The following is an 18670-nucleotide window of genomic DNA, read 5'->3' as shown; positions in this document are numbered from 1 at the left end:
TGATAAAGAAGCTATTAAAATGGATAGTAGGTTTTTGAATAGATTTTATGATGAATATGCTGTTAAACAGGCACATATGATGGCATTTAATGTTTCAAGGGATAATGTATTGCCTCCTAAATTGACAATATGATGGCATTTAATGTTTCAAGGGATAGTGTATTGCCTCCTAAATTGACAATAGGATGCAGTCATAAGACATGATTCTTAACAAATCACAAGTCAGAATGGCAATTATGTTTGGTATTAATACTTTTAAAATGAGGGATGTTGTTAATAAGTACTGGTATCTTTTGAAAGCTAATCAATTTTTTGATCAATGTTTTGATAATATATGTAAATTTAGTTTTTGACATGGTAAGAATGTTGGGTGACATTTATCTTGGTTTAGAAGAGGGAAGGTAGAAGATTATAGATTGGTGACTAAAATAGCGCATGATTGCACTTCTAGTGGTAACCCTGTGTATTGTAAGGTTGTATTGAAAATTAAATATTTTACATCAAAAACATATAACATCAGGTCTTTAATTACTTGTAGCTCTGGATGGGTTGTATATATGGCAGTATGCCATTGTGGTGCCTTCTATGTGGGCCAGACATCAAGACCTTAGAAACAATGTACTGATGTTCATTTGAGGGATTTAAAATGTAAGAGGGATAGAAGTGCTTTGTATAAATATAAGATGGATTATGTTACTGTACATTTTTTTGTGTATTGATTCTTTTGTTTGTGGTGCTTTGTCTTTGGAACAAAATGTGAAATTTCAGATAAAAAATTAAAAATGTGGATTATTATCTTGGTGCTATTGATAAACTAGGTCATAATGAATATTTTTGACTTTTTGTTATGTCTAGTAAGATTTAATAATGAATTTTTATCTAGATGTAATTATGGTCTTGGCCACTAGATGGCGGATGGTTATGTTGAGTATTAAACTGTATTTATGAGTATGTTTCAGTGTATAATTATACATTTATATATATTTATGTTTATATGTATTTTTTGATATATTAAAGTATTATTTAATATATTAGCAAGGTTAATAATGGCATTAGTGAGCAAATAAGCTTGATAAGATAATTAATTGAATGTCATGTGTTGCCTTTTTAAATGTATATTAGTGCTGCTTTTGGGGAATGGCTTAGATCGCACTGATGATGCCAGTTGGTGAAATAGGTCTGTGATCAGGTTGCTATGCATGCTGCTGTGCTTATGGACTAATGGTAATTAAACTGCTTTAAATTATAACTTTGAGTGCTGGTCATTTTTGCTGGTGGAATGTACTTTGGACTATGCACCTTCTGTACTCACTTTGTGCTTGCTAATATATACACACACACACACACACACACACACACACACACACACACACACATATATATATATAAGTATACACACACACACACACACACAATGGATATCCTGCTAAGCAAAGTGAGTATGTCCTCTATCTGCATCTGTATAGGTTTTGCCAGAGACTCTGGTTTCCTCTGATATTCCAAACTCATTCAGTTGGATGAAATGACACTGGTTGAATTGCTCTAAAGTGTATGTGTGTGTGTGTGTGTGTGTGTGTGTGTGTGTGTGTGTGTGTGTGTGTGTGTGTGTGTGTGTGTGTGTGTGTGTGTGTGTGTGAAATGTCCATGCCTGTATCTGTGTGTGATACACACATGCATATACATACATTACTGTTCATATTTATAACACTAAAAGTAAGTAATAACTTAGATATATTCTTAGTTAGTTCATGTTTGTCCAACCACAGTACAATGTAGTGTTTATTATCCATAAACAGAAAGCTTAAATGACATAATTTTTCTTTTGTTTTTACTTCTTTTTATGCACAGGCAGAGAGGGATGGGTGCATCCAACATGTTTTCTCGCATAGGCGGTGTCATGGCTCCTATGATAAACCTGTTTAGACTCTACAGCAGTGTTGCACCAATGATCATCTTTGGCTGTGTGTCTTTGATTGGTTCTGCCTTGTGTATTCTGCTTCCTGAAACAGCGGGTCAATCTCTTCCAGAAACTATTGAGGATGCAGAGAACTGGTCAAAAAGGTAAAGGTGTAGTCATTTAACAACAAATAAACAAAGGCATGGAAGCTTGCAATGGGAAAGCAACACAATAAAGCTACAACAGTTTAGAGAACATGCAGTGAGATACATTCATTTACCTGGTATAATACTGAGGCTCAAGCATTAATAATGCTGTAAATTCACCTGAAACAAAAGAACAATCCTACCCATAAAAAATATATTTTTTACTACATTCTCACATTTCAAACCCTAGGATGCCATTTGCTGTCCTGCCTGCACCTTTAAGTATTCCATAGTATGGATGGTACAATACTACAGACATATCATGCATTATAGCTAATGGGAGATGGGTAGTTTGTCATGCTATGTTCACAGTAATATTACCTTTATAATTAACCTGTATGTATTATTATCAATTTTGTAATGGCTAGATTTGGTGTAATGGTTAAGGTGTTTACCTCATAAATAAAAGGTACAAGTTTTGATTCTGACCTCAGGTTACTTGACCAGTCTTAAAATGACCTTTTAGGGCAGTTAACCTAGTATTCACCTATGAAAAGACATCAATCAGTTATCAAAGCAGTTGGAAAATAATCAATATTATTAATGAATTATAAGATTATTACTATATGTAGTAGCAGCGGCATTAAAGCTGTCTTCTTTCTAGGATATAGGAGGAGATAGCTGTCCCCAGAATTAAAGTAGAGGACTGACTCTAGATTGGCATAACGGTTAAGGTGTTTACCTTACAAACACAAGGTGCAGGGTTTGATTCTCACACGGGGGTAATTGGCTAGGCTTAAAATGACCTCTAAGGGCAGTTAGCCTAGTACTAATCTATAAACTATGAACTGAACTTCACTGCCTTGTATTTGTGAAAAATGAAAAAAAATGCCTAAACATTACAATATTAAGCACCAGTAATAAACAGTCAAAAACATCAGATGGTAATTCCTCTTCTATGAAGGTACAGACGAAACAATAAGCACTTTCGTCCACCAACTGGATTTCATCAGATCAAACTGTCAAGAAGAGCTTTAACCAATGGAAAACTAATATATACATAAAAGCACAAAGGATCAAACAATCTCATACATAGTAAAGAATCATAAATCATAATTGCGAACCTCATATATAGTAATGGAACATAAATCATGATTGACAACCTCATACATAGTAAAGGATCATAAATCATATGATTGACAACCTCATACATAGTAAAGGCTCATTTTGACTTTACTATTTTGCTACTATTGGGTTTTGTTCAAGCAGCCTCTATGGTGGCAGTGCACAGCTATTATGGGCTCACTATGTATGTTGCTTACATTATCAGGTAATAACAGTGGGGAAAAAACATAGGATATTATTCATAGTCCCATGCTTCACAGATGCATAAAGGGAATTGGCAATTCACCTGTATTTAAATGAGTAAAATGTGAACAACAGGTGTTTTTTTAAAGGTTCTTCTAGTACAGCCTCACACATCTGAATCTGCATGAACTCATACGAAACAAGTTTAGTGATGTACAAAAAAGCCCATGTGTACAGAAATTCATGAATGCTGTCAATTGGTTTCAGCAAGTGGTAAGTGTGAAGCTGCGAGAGTCTATTAGGAATTTTCTACAAAATTTTGCACTTGTTATGGCTCAGTGCCACTAGTCCACAGCTTAACAAAACTTTTTAAAGATTTGTGTTCATTATGAAGGCATCATTATATGGACACCCTGTGTGACTTTTAGAAGGCTGAAAAAGGGAAATACTTGACAGTAATAAAATGGGGAGACAACAGGCAATGAAAATACCCAAGGAATACATTAAGAGGATTATGCTGGAGGAGGTCAGACAGGTTGGGTAACATATATGTATATATATATATATATATATATATATATATATATATATATATATATATTTTTTTTTTTTTTTGTAAAGGATGGACCCCCCCCCATTTTTCCAAATATTTTTTATAAGGGAAATTGATGAAGATAGTGGCAAGAGTGTGTAGGAGAGAGACAGTTAACAGAGAGTTAAGGATTTTTTAATGTAAAACCACAAAGAACAGTTTAAGACAGAGAGGAACAATATGATGGGCTGACAGTGGGTTGGGGAGAAAAGACATACAGGTGACAGATGACAGACAGACAAAAAAGAGATGCTGAGAAGGGACACTGGATCGATATCATCCAAGTCCACAGACCCTCAAATATTCCCCTGCTTTGATACACCTGTATGGGTTGACTCTGATTGGGAGAGAGTTGTGGCCTCAGGAGGAACAATGATCAAAGCTGACTGGGACAGCAAGTCTTGCACCCACTGGGGGAGGGATTGATATGGGCCTCATCATCTCTCCACTGTCTTCTTGACCACATCTTCATCCAGGTACTGAAGCCCACTGTCCTGGTTTGCTAGATGCCATGCATTTGGGTGCCCTATTAGGTGGCTGTAGACAATGCCACACCAGGGACATGCTTTGATCAGGCACGTCTAGACCTGCAGGAAACAAAACAGAAAAGGGAAAGAAAGAAAGAAGAAAGAAAGAAAGAAAGAAAGAAAGAAAGAAAGAAAGAAAGAAAGAAAGAAAGAAAGAAAGAAAGAAAGAAAGATAGTTGGAGACAACAAAATGACTCATAAGTGTTAAACAGTTAACATTTTTATTTCAATGAAACAAAAACCAGAACAGTAACATTTTTAGTCGGGAATGTTAAACTGTGACATACTAAATATATTCTGCAATTAATAATGTCATGACTAAATAGTGACAGGTAATGGGTGAGGTTCATATCTGTTTTCAGAATTATGCATCTTTGTAATGCTGCATTTACTTTACCATGACTGAATAACTGCATTAAACCATCTGCATTTAACTGACTTAACAGTAAGTAGTAACAAGTATTGGATCATGCTAGTGTCTGTTAGCACTGCTAAGGTATTCATCTTAGTAATACTGCATTTACTCGAGTGGTGGTGCAGTGCTTGGCACCAGCTGGTACAGTATGTCTTGAATACACTGAACAGAGGCCTCGACTGGCTGAATATGTTTGTCCACTACCTGCTCTAGCACATTCTCAACCAAGTCCCAAAGTTACCGATCAGTCATTCTCATCAGACTCCCATGTGCCAGGGTGCCTGCAGGACTGATGTTATTTCCCTGACCCTGTGAGGGCATCCCTCAATGGGTAGATGATTTAATCTCCCTAACCTAGGAGGTACATACCTGGCATACCTCTCAAACTCCTAGAGCAAAATATCTGGACAAAGCCTAAAATGATGGGGGACAAATAGGGACAGATTTTAAATATTGCTCTTACAAACTTAAAAAGTTGATAAAAAAAAATGTATCTGCTTTTACTGTATTTGTGTTTTTTCCTACTTTATTTTGCTTTTGCATCATCTTAAATCAATTAACTCAATTGTATTTATTACTGCTTGGTGTAACTTATTCTAAGCCTTTTAGTTTAAGCACTTGGGGTTTAGACCAGTTGTTTTACATTAGGAAGGTTTGTGGGCTGCACTGTGGTGGCAGGACAGGTAGCTTACATCCTTCTAAGTTGGGAACTGCTGATTGAGGGCTCAGTGTCTGTTATTCTAAAAGTGTATTAGTTCTGGTTTAAGCACCAGGGCTTCAGGCCAGTTATTTTACATTAAGAAAGTTCATGGTCTGCACTCTTGTGAGAGAAGAGGCTGGACTTCTGAGCTGGGAATTTCTGGTTAAAGGCTTATAGTGCCTGCATATTTGAACTATTTCTTACTGTAATTGGTACACCTTGTTTGCTGTAGCATAGACTAGATCCAGGCCTGCTGAATCTAGTTTTGTTTGTATGCTTGTTATTTCCCTGAAAAGCTAATTCCACCTAAAATGCGGCTTCTCAGCGCTTCTGTGGATCCCTAGTGATATCTGCATTGCTTACTGTACTTATTTCCTTGTTTCACTTGAAAGAAAGTTACTGTTTGTCATTTTTGCATTTAAGTTACCTAGCACTTGCTCACTAAAGCAATTATATAAGTCAGCACTAAAAAATGAAAAGCACTGCACCCTCACAAACCCCCTGGAGTACCTTGCTCTCCATTGGCCATTTTTTTCAATTATAAAGAAATTCCCAATACTATTCTAGCATGTCCAAAGGTCAGTTGTCAATCTCCTCTCCAGTCCAGCTGGTGAATCTGCGAATCTTGAGGCAATGTTACAACTGCCTCATGTACACAGACAACCCTCTCCTCCTCCCAACAAATTCCAACACATGTGAGAGATGCAACCATATAGCCAAACTGGAGGCTAAGCTCTCTCAACTCAGTACTGGCGAAACCAGTCAGGAGGAGAAGGAAACCACACTCACTACAATTCCAGTCTCACATAGATCTACCACGACAGCAAACCAAACACATAAACACACAAAAACATACTTGGAGGCTCTAAATAAAAATCTGCCTAAGCAGCAGAGACCTCCAAAGCAGACACCCAAGCAACCGCTACCCCAAAACAAAACAAGTGCAACACATAGCTCACAAAGCCAGTGTGCCAAACAGTCACAGCCCTTAAGGCTAAACAACACACCTGATACACTTGTAATAGGTGACTCTATCATCAGGCACACTGACGTCCCACTCACCAGGCTGAACAAGGAGAAGGTCACGGTGAGCTGCCTGTCGGGCGCTAGGATCCACCACATAACACAAGCACTCAGGTCACTCCAAGGCAAATACAAATATGACTCAGTCATTGTCCATGCTGGTGTGAATGACCTGAGACGTACCTCCCTGGACTACATGAAAAGAGACATAGAGGAGCTCTCTGAGCTTGTAGCCCAGGCCGGTATGACCCTGACCTTGAGTAGCATCTTACCCTCACCAAGAATGATGCCACAGTATGAAGACAAGATTATCAATTTCAACAATTGGCTTAAGTATTGGTGTCATTCAAAGGGGATCCAATGCCTGTCAGCCTGGGATGACATGCTCGACAAGCCACGATGCTTCGCTAGGGATGGCTTGCACCTATCACCCCTGGGCTTTTGGATATTGGCAAAGGCTCTTGCTACCCCCATAGTGCCTTTTTTAGGCAAGGCTCAAAAGACAAACCCACCTCCATAGGTACCACAAGGGATAAGAAACTAAGAGTAATGCTACTCAACGCCAGAAGTCTAAACCTCAAGATGCACGCACTCGAAACTCTCCTTAGCATGGAGAACATCGATATCTGTGCAGTAACAGAAACCTGGTTCAAGGCTCTCGAGAGCACCCCAGCACTACCAGGTTATACCTCATAACATGCTTTTCGGCCCCAAAACCTGGACCGAACCACAAAAGGAGGGGGAGTATCAATATTCGTCAAAGATACCCACACCTCCAGGTTCGTGGCACAACACGAAGCATCAGAGACTATCCATGTGCAACTAACAGTGGGTAAAACTGCCTTCCAGTTTATAGCCTGCTATAGACCACCCTCCCAAACCCAGGAACCCCACTCAGCCTTCCTGAGAACACTGGAAAATATGAAGGTCTCTCCAAACACCATTATATTGGGTGACTTCAACTACCCAACCATAGACTGGGAGCATTACTCTAGCTCCAACACCCTAGCCCAAAGGTTCCTAGAATTTATAAACTCAAATGCTATGGAACAACTTGTTACCACTCCCACAAGAGGGGAAAACATACTGGACTTGATCATCACCAACATGGGGACTCTATGCTCCAGACCAGAAGTGTATCCCTCACAGGTAAGATCAGACCATAAACTAATCTCACTGGATATTCACATCCCGACCCCACCCCATGCCCAGAAAACCACAGTGAAAAACGTCTCTAAAGCAAATTTCACACTCCTCAAAACCAAGGTGGAATCCTTCAAAGCCCCCGGGCTTGTGGATAATACGGCCCAGACTGCAAAATCCTTTATAAACGCATTCTATGAACACCTTCAGGAATGCATGGATCATGCAATCCCAAATAAAACCAAGACCCAATCCTCCAAAGGCAGATGTCCTGTCTGGTGGACCCCAGCCATAAACAAACTATACAATAGAAGGAGGAAGCTACTACATGACAGAGCAAAATCCCAAAAAGGGAAGGCATCTCTGATCAGTATTAGCAAAAAACTACGGGCACTCATAAAATCGTCTAAGGCCAGCTTCGAGAGAAAAATTTCACAGGACACTAAGGATAATCACAAGGCTTTCTTTAGTTATGTTAGGAACCTGGGTGGGAATTCCCAGATATGTTCAGAATTAGTCCAAAATGACAAAAAATACACCAAACCCACAGACATTGCCAACAACCTAGCTGACAGGTTCAGCGCAAACTTCTCCCCCCCTCCCCACCAAAAGGGCTAATATCTATCCCAGCAGAGTGCTGCCCGCCTGACATCTCAGATGCTCCGGTAAGAGCTGCCCTCTCCAAAGCAAAAAACACAGCATCAATGGGACCAGACGGTGTCCCGGGCTGCGTCCTACATGAACTCCAAGATGAGCTAAACCCAAACCTAAAACTACTGTTCAATCTCAGCCTTACTACAGGATATGTACCCAAAGAGTGGCATACAGCAACAGTGGTCCCTCTCCGCAAAGGTGGTGCCTCAACGGATCCTGGAAACTATCGCCCCATAAGTCTCACCAGCTTGGTCTGCAAAGCTATGGAAAGGATCATCATGGACCTTATAAATAAAGATATTGGGGACCTGCAGACACTGGATCCTACCCAGTTCGGCTTTGTTAAGGGCAGATCCTGCCTCTTGAACCTGGTCGATTTCTTTGAAACAGTCACCAAGGCCATTGACAAAGGGAAGGTGGTCCACACAGCCTACCTGGACCGCGCAAAAGCCTTTGATAAAATACCCCACTCGGGCATTATAGATAAGCTCACCAGCTTAAATATAAACCCCTATGTCACTAGATGGGATGCAAACTGGCTCAAGGACAGAACCCACATGGTTAGAATAGCTGGAGCCATGTCAGACTCCAAACCAGTTACAAGTGGCGTCCCACAAGGCTCAGTCCTGGGACCTCTTTTGTTCGGTATATATTTCTCGGAGGTACAGGCCAACATGGAAGGACTGTGGCTGACCAAGTTCGCAGATGACTGCAAACTGGGCACCATAATAGACTCTCCAGCCGACACAAGCATCCTCCAAAAGGGCCTCATAGAAACAGACAACTGGTGCAAGAGCCATGGCCTCATGCTAAATGCCAAAAAGTGTATAGTTATCCCCTTTGGCAAAAACAAAGTGCCCACAAATTACCACATAGGTGGTAATCCATTAAGTACAGAAGAAGTAATTAGGGACCTGGGGACCCAAGTTGATAGCAATCTCTCATTTGACAACCACGTGGCCAAAGTGGTTAGAAAAACATTTTATATAGCCCACCTAATCATGAAATGATTCACATCTAGATCAGGGGAGGTCATCGTGCCTCTTTACTCATCCCTCATCAGGCCCATAATTGAGTACAATGCCCCTTTTGGGATGTGTCTTACCAGACATCTGCAGCAACTGGAAAGACCCGAAAAGTACCTCACCAAGAGGATCAAGGGGCTCAAACAGATGCCGTATGCTGCCCAGTTAAAGAAAATCCAGCTCTACTCAGTGGCATACTGCCTGCTCAGAGGCGATCTGTGCCTGACATATAAAACCATGTCCAACCCGGAATTAATGGACATGCTGCACCTCAGAAAATCCAAATCCCATTGAGCTACGCGCTCGAGGGACCTGAACCTCAGCACTGAAATAAATAGGACATGCTGGAGGGACAGATTCATAACCCAGAGGCTCCCTTCACTCTGGAATAAAATCCCAGTCCAGGTTAGGCAGAGTCCCTCATTGACTTTCTTCAAGAGGAATCTTGATGAGTGAATGGGAGATCGGAGGTTTACCCCGGGTATCACTTCTGTGTCACTGTTAGACAGAGGCACAGTATACTAACCTTGAAACAGGGCATAGCAAAATTAATTTAATATAGGTGGCGAAAGCCATACACACTCTGGCTAGGCTTATAAATGCCCTAGGGCAGATAGCCTAGTATGAACCTATGAACCTATGAACCTATAATAATAGGTTTTCCATTAGCATGAGTTTTCTGAAGGATGTGGAGTCTTAAACTCAAATGTTTGTCATTAATGGCTTCAATCCTCCGCTATTTGCCAGAAAGGTACAGATTTTAGATGGAACACACCAAAAATATGAGGCAAAAATCTAGACATTGTGCGAAAATCTGTACAGTTGAGAGGTCTGATGCCTGGGCTGCTCCTCAGGATTTTCTGTAAAAAAATGAACATAAATGGGAGAGAAAGGAAGGCATAATTAAAATAAGAAAAGCAGAGAAAATGAGGGGAGACAAAAGAGAAAATACACACAATAAATTCAACATCATGTTACACAGCATTCAATTTCTTACTTTAGAGCATTTTTATTTTTTATAAATCTTTATTGAAGTAAAACAGAATGTACAGGAGGTGCTTATGCAGACATGGGACTACTGATTTGGGAAGTGCTCATATGTATATAGGAAGAAAGGGATGACTAGAGTTTATGCATACTTTGGAGGAACTGATATGAGAAGTGCTTACATGTACTTGGATGAAATAATATGGGAAGTGTTTATATGTACTTGTGAAGAGAGTGTACTGTGTCAAGTGTTGGCAGGGTTAACATTTTGCAGTCTACTGCACTAACATAAATTACCATGTTAGTGCCTAATATGCATTTGTTGAGTAGTATGGGGTGAAAAAACATGGCAGATGATGTTAGATGGGCAGAAATTATAGTTCATGGGTGTATAAACTCTCTTTCATTTGACTCCATTTTGATTTTTCTAAATATATTCAGCTTTGAGCATATCCAAGGCTATCTGTGTACTCTCATGGCATGCTGAAGACTGCTACAGACTGTATCTGTCCCTAGAGCATTCACATGAACCCAAGGCCATAAACATGAGTTGCCAAGAGTGATTTATGTGTGAAAGTGGCCATGCACATTAATGTGAAATAGTTTAACCTGCCATATTAACTTCTGATTACCTAAATTAGCTGTCAAATGGCTTAGGAAACTGCAGACTTTTTAAAGTAAGAAAAAAAATAATAGAAATATTTTAAATGAATATCAAACACATTAAGAATGAGGTAAAATTAGTGAGTTCCCTTCAAGAAATGTTTGTGTTGCATATATGATGGGCATATTACAATGGCTTTTGTGATTGCTGTAAACCTGTCATTGGAAATGGAAAATCATCACACCAGCAGTGGAAATTATTAGTGATCCTTGAGAAAATTATTTACTTTGATGTCACTCAGTTCTTGTGCATACACAGTAGAAATTGTTATTTACTTATGAAGCACTGAAGTGGTAAGGATGTTTATTTGGTCCAACAAATGGAGTGTCACTGAAGAATGAAAAATTATTGTATGAATAAAAGACAGTGGTAGGGCCTAGGGGCAGGGTGAATCTTTTAAACAGACAGCTTTACTTTTGTGAATGTATTCATGATTTGCAGACATTACTGTAGCACAGCTTTACTTGGTTGGGCTGAGATTCTTCATGTGTATATAATTATGGGGTTTGCGTCACCTACATATTTTTATGAGGATGACAGGCATGCTGCCATTGTTGTGCTGTTTAAACTGATGATTACATCAAAAGTTTTTGTGTATGACTGCGGCATACTTTTTGTGTACAGTAATGATGCAGAACAAGGGATCAAGGCAGAGAAAGGACAACTTCAGCCATAAGGAAAACCGCATCTTCACAGCAGTTTTTAGGACATGTGATAAGCATCTCTTTCATAATGGGGTGCCCAAACAAGCTGATAGGACAAAATCTGCCCTGAATATTAATGTAGTTGGTGGAAGAAACCACACATTAACACAGTTCAAGAGGAGGGCAAATGATATGGTAGGATCTGCTAGAAGCAAGGCGTGACAGAATGCATTTGCCCATACCAGTACTGGAGGGCTCCAACAATTATCCCTTTAACACCATATAGCTCATCTCCACCATGGGGGTGACTTTGGCACAGAAGATGATGGTACTGGAATTATCAGAGGTGATGTGAACACTAGCTGTTACCAACTACTGCAGCAGTAATGCATTTGCTCAGGAAGGTTGGTTTAAAAACATTAACATATATTTATTTATATACAGAATTGAACACTGACATGAAATGATTATATTAAACACATGACAATTACTAATAATATGTGAACCTTCCACATCTAAACATAAGTACAATAAAGGCAGTTCTCACATTAATTGTTCCCACACCTGTTAATAAGCATACAGTAGTGTATGCTTATTCTTTGTTACCAATGTTTTCAAGTCATTTTTTACAGGGTCATCAGCAGAAACAAACAGTTGCACTATACCAATAAATGTGAAGGATAGCAGCAGAATGGCTGTTGAAGATGGTGATGATAACATAGTTGTAGTTATGAGACAGGCAAAGGAAAGTGGCATGCAGTCCCCAAGTTAATGGCAGGTTTTCCCACCCCGCAACATGTTAGTAATACTGCAGCTAGTGACAGAGCATCACAAAGTCAAGCACATGCTGACAGTTAACTGTATGCATTTCATTCCTATGAATATAATACTCACAATTGTACAGGAAGAAAACCCATTCATTTCCACACCAGTATCTCCAAACCCAGACAAACATCTTCAAGACAATGGAAGACATTCAGAGGTAACAGACTCCACAGTGGGAACCAGGCATGGGAATTTGTTACAGCCACCTTAGCAGACATATGAAATACTGGCTGCTCGGGTGCAAATGTGCAGTGATATTGTTAGGGTTGAGAGCACTGCCATAGAGAGTCAGCTGGAAATGGTCAGAGACTTCCTGGGTGTACATGAGGATTTCCGGCACTACTTGGAAATGCCACAAAGTAGGGATAATGCCACAATCACAGTGATGTATTGTATGATTGTACACCAAGCATTGGCGGTCACCTCTATTTGTATGCCAGTTAAGACTTATCAGATTCAAGCAGGAGTCAGTCTTGGAAGGGGAAGAGGATGGGGCACTATCTGGACAAGTGGGGGCAGATCACATGAGAATACAAGTGCTTCTCAAAAAAGTACTATAACTAGCCAGGTGAAACAAGCACAGCAGATCTCATGCAGGTAATGTCAGTGTTCCTCTACATCTAGCAGAGCCTGTCATTCAAATCACAATCACAATCTCACAGCAGTGTCAGATCAGTGTCTGCAGGATCACCTGCATCAAGTGGATCATGACACTAGACCAGCCCACCATCCAGTTCTCATGGATGCCTCTCTTCAAAATCACTTACACCAACACCTAACCTATCTCTAGGATATGTGTTGACATATTTGTCCTTAACCTACTGTGAATCTAGTGTGACATTTCTGTTACTTCCAATCTGGCCATCACAAACACAGGTAAATGTTTAACTCAAAGGGGAATAAATTATTTTTAAAAAAGGGGGTACTTAGGACACCTTTCAACTGTTTATATTTCATTCCTGTAATGGTACTGCTTTAAATAAGAATGTCATAACATAAGATTGCAGTGATTAACACAAGTACTGCTGCATACACTGACATCGTAACAACTGCCATTTACTTCAACTTCAATGTAGTAATACACAAGTTTTGTGGGGAACACTACACAGATTTTAAAATGAGTATCTTGCCATGTAAACAAACAAGTAAAACCTAAAATCCAAGAAGCTCCAAAACCAAAACAAATCCAAGGCCGAAGGTCGCGAGCAGCAACTGTACATGAGTACACTTATTGGAACTAAGGGAATTATACTGGCAAATGACTTTGAATGCCCATGGTTGGCCTGGACTGAACGAGTCTTGTTCCATTGCACCCCTGTTGAAATTTAAAGCATTGACTAGGTAATGAAACAGAGGTAGGGGCAAATAGTACAATAATACCTCTGGCCTGTTTTGTACTAGTTTGCACTTTAAGTACCCTTTTTATATAATAAAGCTATTTATGTGAACTTTATAATTAATACACTTTTTTTTCCTCCTAGTCAAGCCCCTTCAAGGAAATGATGTACGACATACACTTTATATACTCTTTAATTGAATGCCCCTATTGCCCATTATAATTGGTTTTAATATTTTTTACCGATATATTTTTTACCATCTCATTGCATGTATTGAATGCTGAGTTATTTTTAGGTACTAGATTTTTTGGAGTGATTTTTATGTATACGATTTTAACTTCTCATTTTAATGTGATTTGATTTTTATTTATTCTATTATTTTATATATTTTTTTTAATCTAAGATTCTTTACAGAAGCTAATATATATAAAACATAGTCTGTTCGATACAAAAAGTTTACAGTTTTCTAGCTGGCTTGCAAGATTTCAGTGTCATGATGAAGTGCACTTAAATCTTCTGAACACTAGATGGCATTGTGATAGTACTTTGCCTAAGAATGGTTGGAGACACTCCCTCTTGAAACATCAAAGGAATTGTTGTCATTGCTCAGGGATGTGTGTATAAAAGTTTTGTATCTTAACTGTTTTTATATTGTGATGAAGTTCCTATAAGGGACAAAAGTGCTTAATACATATGTATTTTCTGTTTTGGTTTTTAGTGGTTTTACCAAATAAAACAGTTGCTGCTCTCGACCTTTCACCTTGAATTTGTTATGTAAACAAACAATACTGTCACTGTACTCTCACCACTGCAGAAAAGATGATACGTTTTCTCTCTGGGGCTACAAATTATTGTGTATAATCATCAACCCCCTTTTTCCCATTTTCTACATGGGTTCAGGATGTTGTGTTAACTGTCACCATCTCTCTCGAATCAGTGCCACACTCCTGCCTTCTTCAACACTCATGCTGACTGTCACAGATCTTCTCTCACACAATTCAACCACCTATTTGCTGTTCTCTTTGATCTTTTCTGCAATTGAAGTTACTTTGGCTTCGGCTCTTATGTCCTCATTTCTTCATCTGTCCCACAGTGTGCATCCTACAAGCCTTCTCAGGCACTTCATTTCTATCACCTCTAGCTTCCTTGTCTGCTCTGCCTTTACTGCCCAGGTTTCTGTACCATACAGTAGTACTGGTTGCATCTTACTTTACAGCTTCTTTGACATTCTTGTCATTCACTACACCTGAGACTCTGTGCTAGTTGGCTGCAGTCCCTCTGATTCTAGGTTTGACCTCTTCATTCAGACTTCCCCTCTCCTCAACCACACCTCCCTGATACTTGAAGATATTAACCTGCTCTACTATCTTCCCTTCTATCTAAATTCTCACCTTCTTCTGATTTCCCCAATTTTCTACCATTACCACTGTCTTATCTGTGCATAGTTTCATCCCATGTGCCTTCAGATCTGCATTTATTTCCATTATCCTTTGCTGAAGTTATTGCTCAGACTCAGCCTGTAATGCCACATCATCTGCATGCAGCAACTTTGTTGATTTGTCCCTTCCAACCTGTCTGCTAATGTAGTCCATCACCAATATGAACAGCAGTGGGCTCAAAGCTGAACCTTGGTATTTACCCATTCCCAATGGGAACCCCTATGTGAGGCCGAACACTGTTTCACTGTTTGTACTTGAGTCATTAGGTCCTTCTACATAGCCTGCACTAATTCTACCAATGTTTTTGTTTTGGGCTTTTTTTTTTGGCTATTGTCAGTTAGAAAATAATTTGTTTGCAGAGCAGACAGTGAATAACATTCAGCTAATTAGTAAGAGGAGCTAAGAAACAGTATTCCTCATTTAACTACAAATATTTTGTGACATCTTTATTTAGCTGCAGTGCTTGTTTGACTTGCTGTTCTCTGCCTGACTATTGCTGATCTCTGTCTGCATTTGATTTTTCTCACCCAACTGCCCCTCTGCTGTAGTAAACTTGGTGGATTTTGAGTTTCCCACCCCTACTATAAATCTGATTTTGAAAACTCTCCTCAGTCAAATCTCATCAGCTCATTCTCAACTGAGAGGTCAGCTGGGAAGGCCCACCCCCTTAGTGTCTTAAACTTGAATTATCTTCTGTTTCTTCCCTTCCCACTTACCAAAAAAAATCACACTTTATTCAGCTGCATTTACTGTATTTGTGCTTCTTCCTACTTTATTTAGCTTTTTGCTGAGCATTCTTAAAGTGTTTAGTTGCATTTACTCTGCTGCATTCATTACTGCTTGTTAGTAGCCTGGTTATATTGTTAACTATTATTCTAAGCCTCTTAGTTTTGATTTGAGCACTTAGGCTTCAAGCTAGTTATCTTACATAAGGAAGGTTTGAGGTCTGCACTTTTGTGGCAGAAGTAGTTTACACCCTTCTGAGCTGGGAATTGCTGGTTGAAGGCTTATTGTGCCTGTTATTCTAAGCATCTTTGTTCTGGTTTAAGCACTTGAGTTCCAATGCAGTTATTTTACATTAGGAACATCTGTGGTCTTCACTCTTGTGACAAGAGAGGATAGCCTATGCTCTTCTGAGCTGGCAATTACTGGTGAAGGCTTATTATGCCTGTTATTCTAAGTGTCTTTGTTGTGATTTAAGCAGTTATTATGCCTGTTATTCTAAGTGTCTTTGTTCTGATTTAAGCAGTTGGGCTCCAAACCAGTTATTTTACATTAGGAAGGTTTGTAGGCTACAGTCTTGTGGCAGAAGAGGGTTGCCTCCACCCTTCTGAGCTGGGAATTGCTATACAAAGCATATTGTGCCTTTTATTCTAACTGTTTTGTTCTGGTTTAAGCACTTGGTCTCCAAGCCAGTTATTTTGCATTAGGAAGACTTGTGGTCTACACTCTTGTGGCATTACTGTCTAGACAGATTTTTTTAACTACTAGAACATCTAGTTTGCACATAGCTGATCGTTGCTCATCAAGTTCCTTGTCTTATTGGCATATTCAATATTTAAATTTCCCTCACTCCTTCCTAGTAGATCAGTAGCCATGGATATGCACTTCCTGACTCTCTCTGTGACCAGTCTGGTAGAGATAGGTATTCTGAGGCATTATAGCAATTGCCTCGTGTGCACTGACAACCCAGTTATTCTTAATAAAACAGATAAAGTATGGGAGAGGTGTAAATGTACTTTAACACTAGAGGCAAAACCCTCTCATACAACCAAAACTACTACAGAGGATGTCAGTGACACCTCCCACCATGACTACTGCACAGTGTAAAGACCGTGCACAAAAAGTTGCTTATGCTGAAGCACTTACAGATAACCTTCCTAAAACATTAAGACCTCCAGCACAATACAATCAAAGAAAGGGTCCTCAGTCATCACACAAACACTCCATTAAAACACCACCCACAGCTCCACCTAGTAAAACCGTAACCAATGCCTCTATTGCTAAACCCTTAAGGCAAACCAGCACACAACCACATTTTCTGGTCACTGAGGATTCTATAGTGAGGCATAATGATGTCCCCATCACCAGATTAAGGAGAGACAGTCACAGTTAGCTGACTTTCCAGGACTAGGAGCCATCAAATCACAAAGGCACTCTGGTCATTGAGCCACAAGTACCAGTATGACTATATCATAGTCCATGTGGGTGTTAATGACCTGAGATATACCTCTCTTGACTATATGAAGCAAGGCATGGTTGTGCTCACTGATTACGTGTCTCAAGTAGGTATGAGCCTAGCACTGAGCAGCATACTACCTTCTCCAAGGATGATGCCGCATTACCAACAGAAAAATTGGCTTAGCTTCTAGTGTCAGTCCAAGGGGGTACAATATTCAGATGCTGGCAAAGACCTTTTCCACCCCCATAGTGCCTTTTTTAGGCAATGCCAAACTGATAAGCCTATTGACTTAACTGAAATTATGACGTATGGTACTGTTCAATACTAGAAGTCTTAACAAGAAACTCCACTCCCTGCAAGCCTTCCTCTCCCGGGGGGGGGGGGGTCTAAACATTTGCATAGTAATGGACACATGGTTTAAAGTCACAGAGAATACCCCACCAATTCAATGTTATAATGCCCCTCACATCTTTAGACCACCTACTGCACAGGGGAAAACTAAAGGTGGAAGAGTCTCTGTCTATATTAAAAATAACCTCACATCCAGACTAGTTAAAGTGTATGACCCACTGGAACTCATACATGTGCAACTCACCATAAATAGGGGGTCATACCATATCCTTGGAACCTATAGGCCCACATCCATGTCCCAGGAAACCCATACTACCTATCTCAATGTACTAGAGCCCTCACCCTTCAACCCAATACAATATTCATGGGGGATCTCAACTACCCCCCTATAGACTTGGAATACTACACCACTTCTAAAAGCACAAGCCCTGTGATTCCTAAACTTTGTTAATGCTACATCCTGGAACAGTGGGTTCATTCTCCTATCAGGGGTACAAACATCCTTGACCTTGTACTCAGTAACATAGGGAGCAATGTTCCTCCTCACCCAATGTAATGTCTTCACTCATCAGATATGACTTGAAATAAAATTAAATCTGGGGATCAAGTGAAACCAAAAACCTTTAGGAACTATTCCAAGGGTAACCTCTCTCTACTAAGCAACACCTTGGCTAAACTCCAAGTGCCCCCAAACCCAGTAAGCACCATGGCATATGCTGAGCTAGTTACAAAATCTCTGTACAGCCATATTGATAGCTGTATAGAGCGAGCTGTGCCCACTCATATTAAGAATAAGACAAACTCAAAAGCC

The 18670-nt window shown here is 39.7% G+C and overlaps 1 protein-coding gene across 1 annotated transcript in view; it reads left to right on the top strand.

Moving 5' to 3' along the window:
* LOC122790645 (solute carrier family 22 member 13-like) overlaps nt 1–18670 on the top strand; it is a 367537-nt gene that overhangs the window by 319798 nt on the left and 29069 nt on the right. The window contains exon 9 of the mRNA XM_044058173.1: nt 1849–2061. Coding sequence (XP_043914108.1) covers nt 1849–2061 — 213 coding nt within the window. The remainder of the gene's footprint in view (nt 1–1848; nt 2062–18670) is intronic.

The sequence above is a fragment of the Protopterus annectens genome, chromosome 1.part2, assembly GCF_019279795.1.
Source record: "Protopterus annectens isolate FY-2018-M chromosome 1.part2, PAN1.0, whole genome shotgun sequence".
In the NCBI taxonomy this organism is placed as follows: Eukaryota; Metazoa; Chordata; order Ceratodontiformes; family Protopteridae; genus Protopterus; species Protopterus annectens.
Note: the sequence above shows the minus strand (reverse complement) of the source record. Positions and strands in the feature narration are given on the sequence as shown.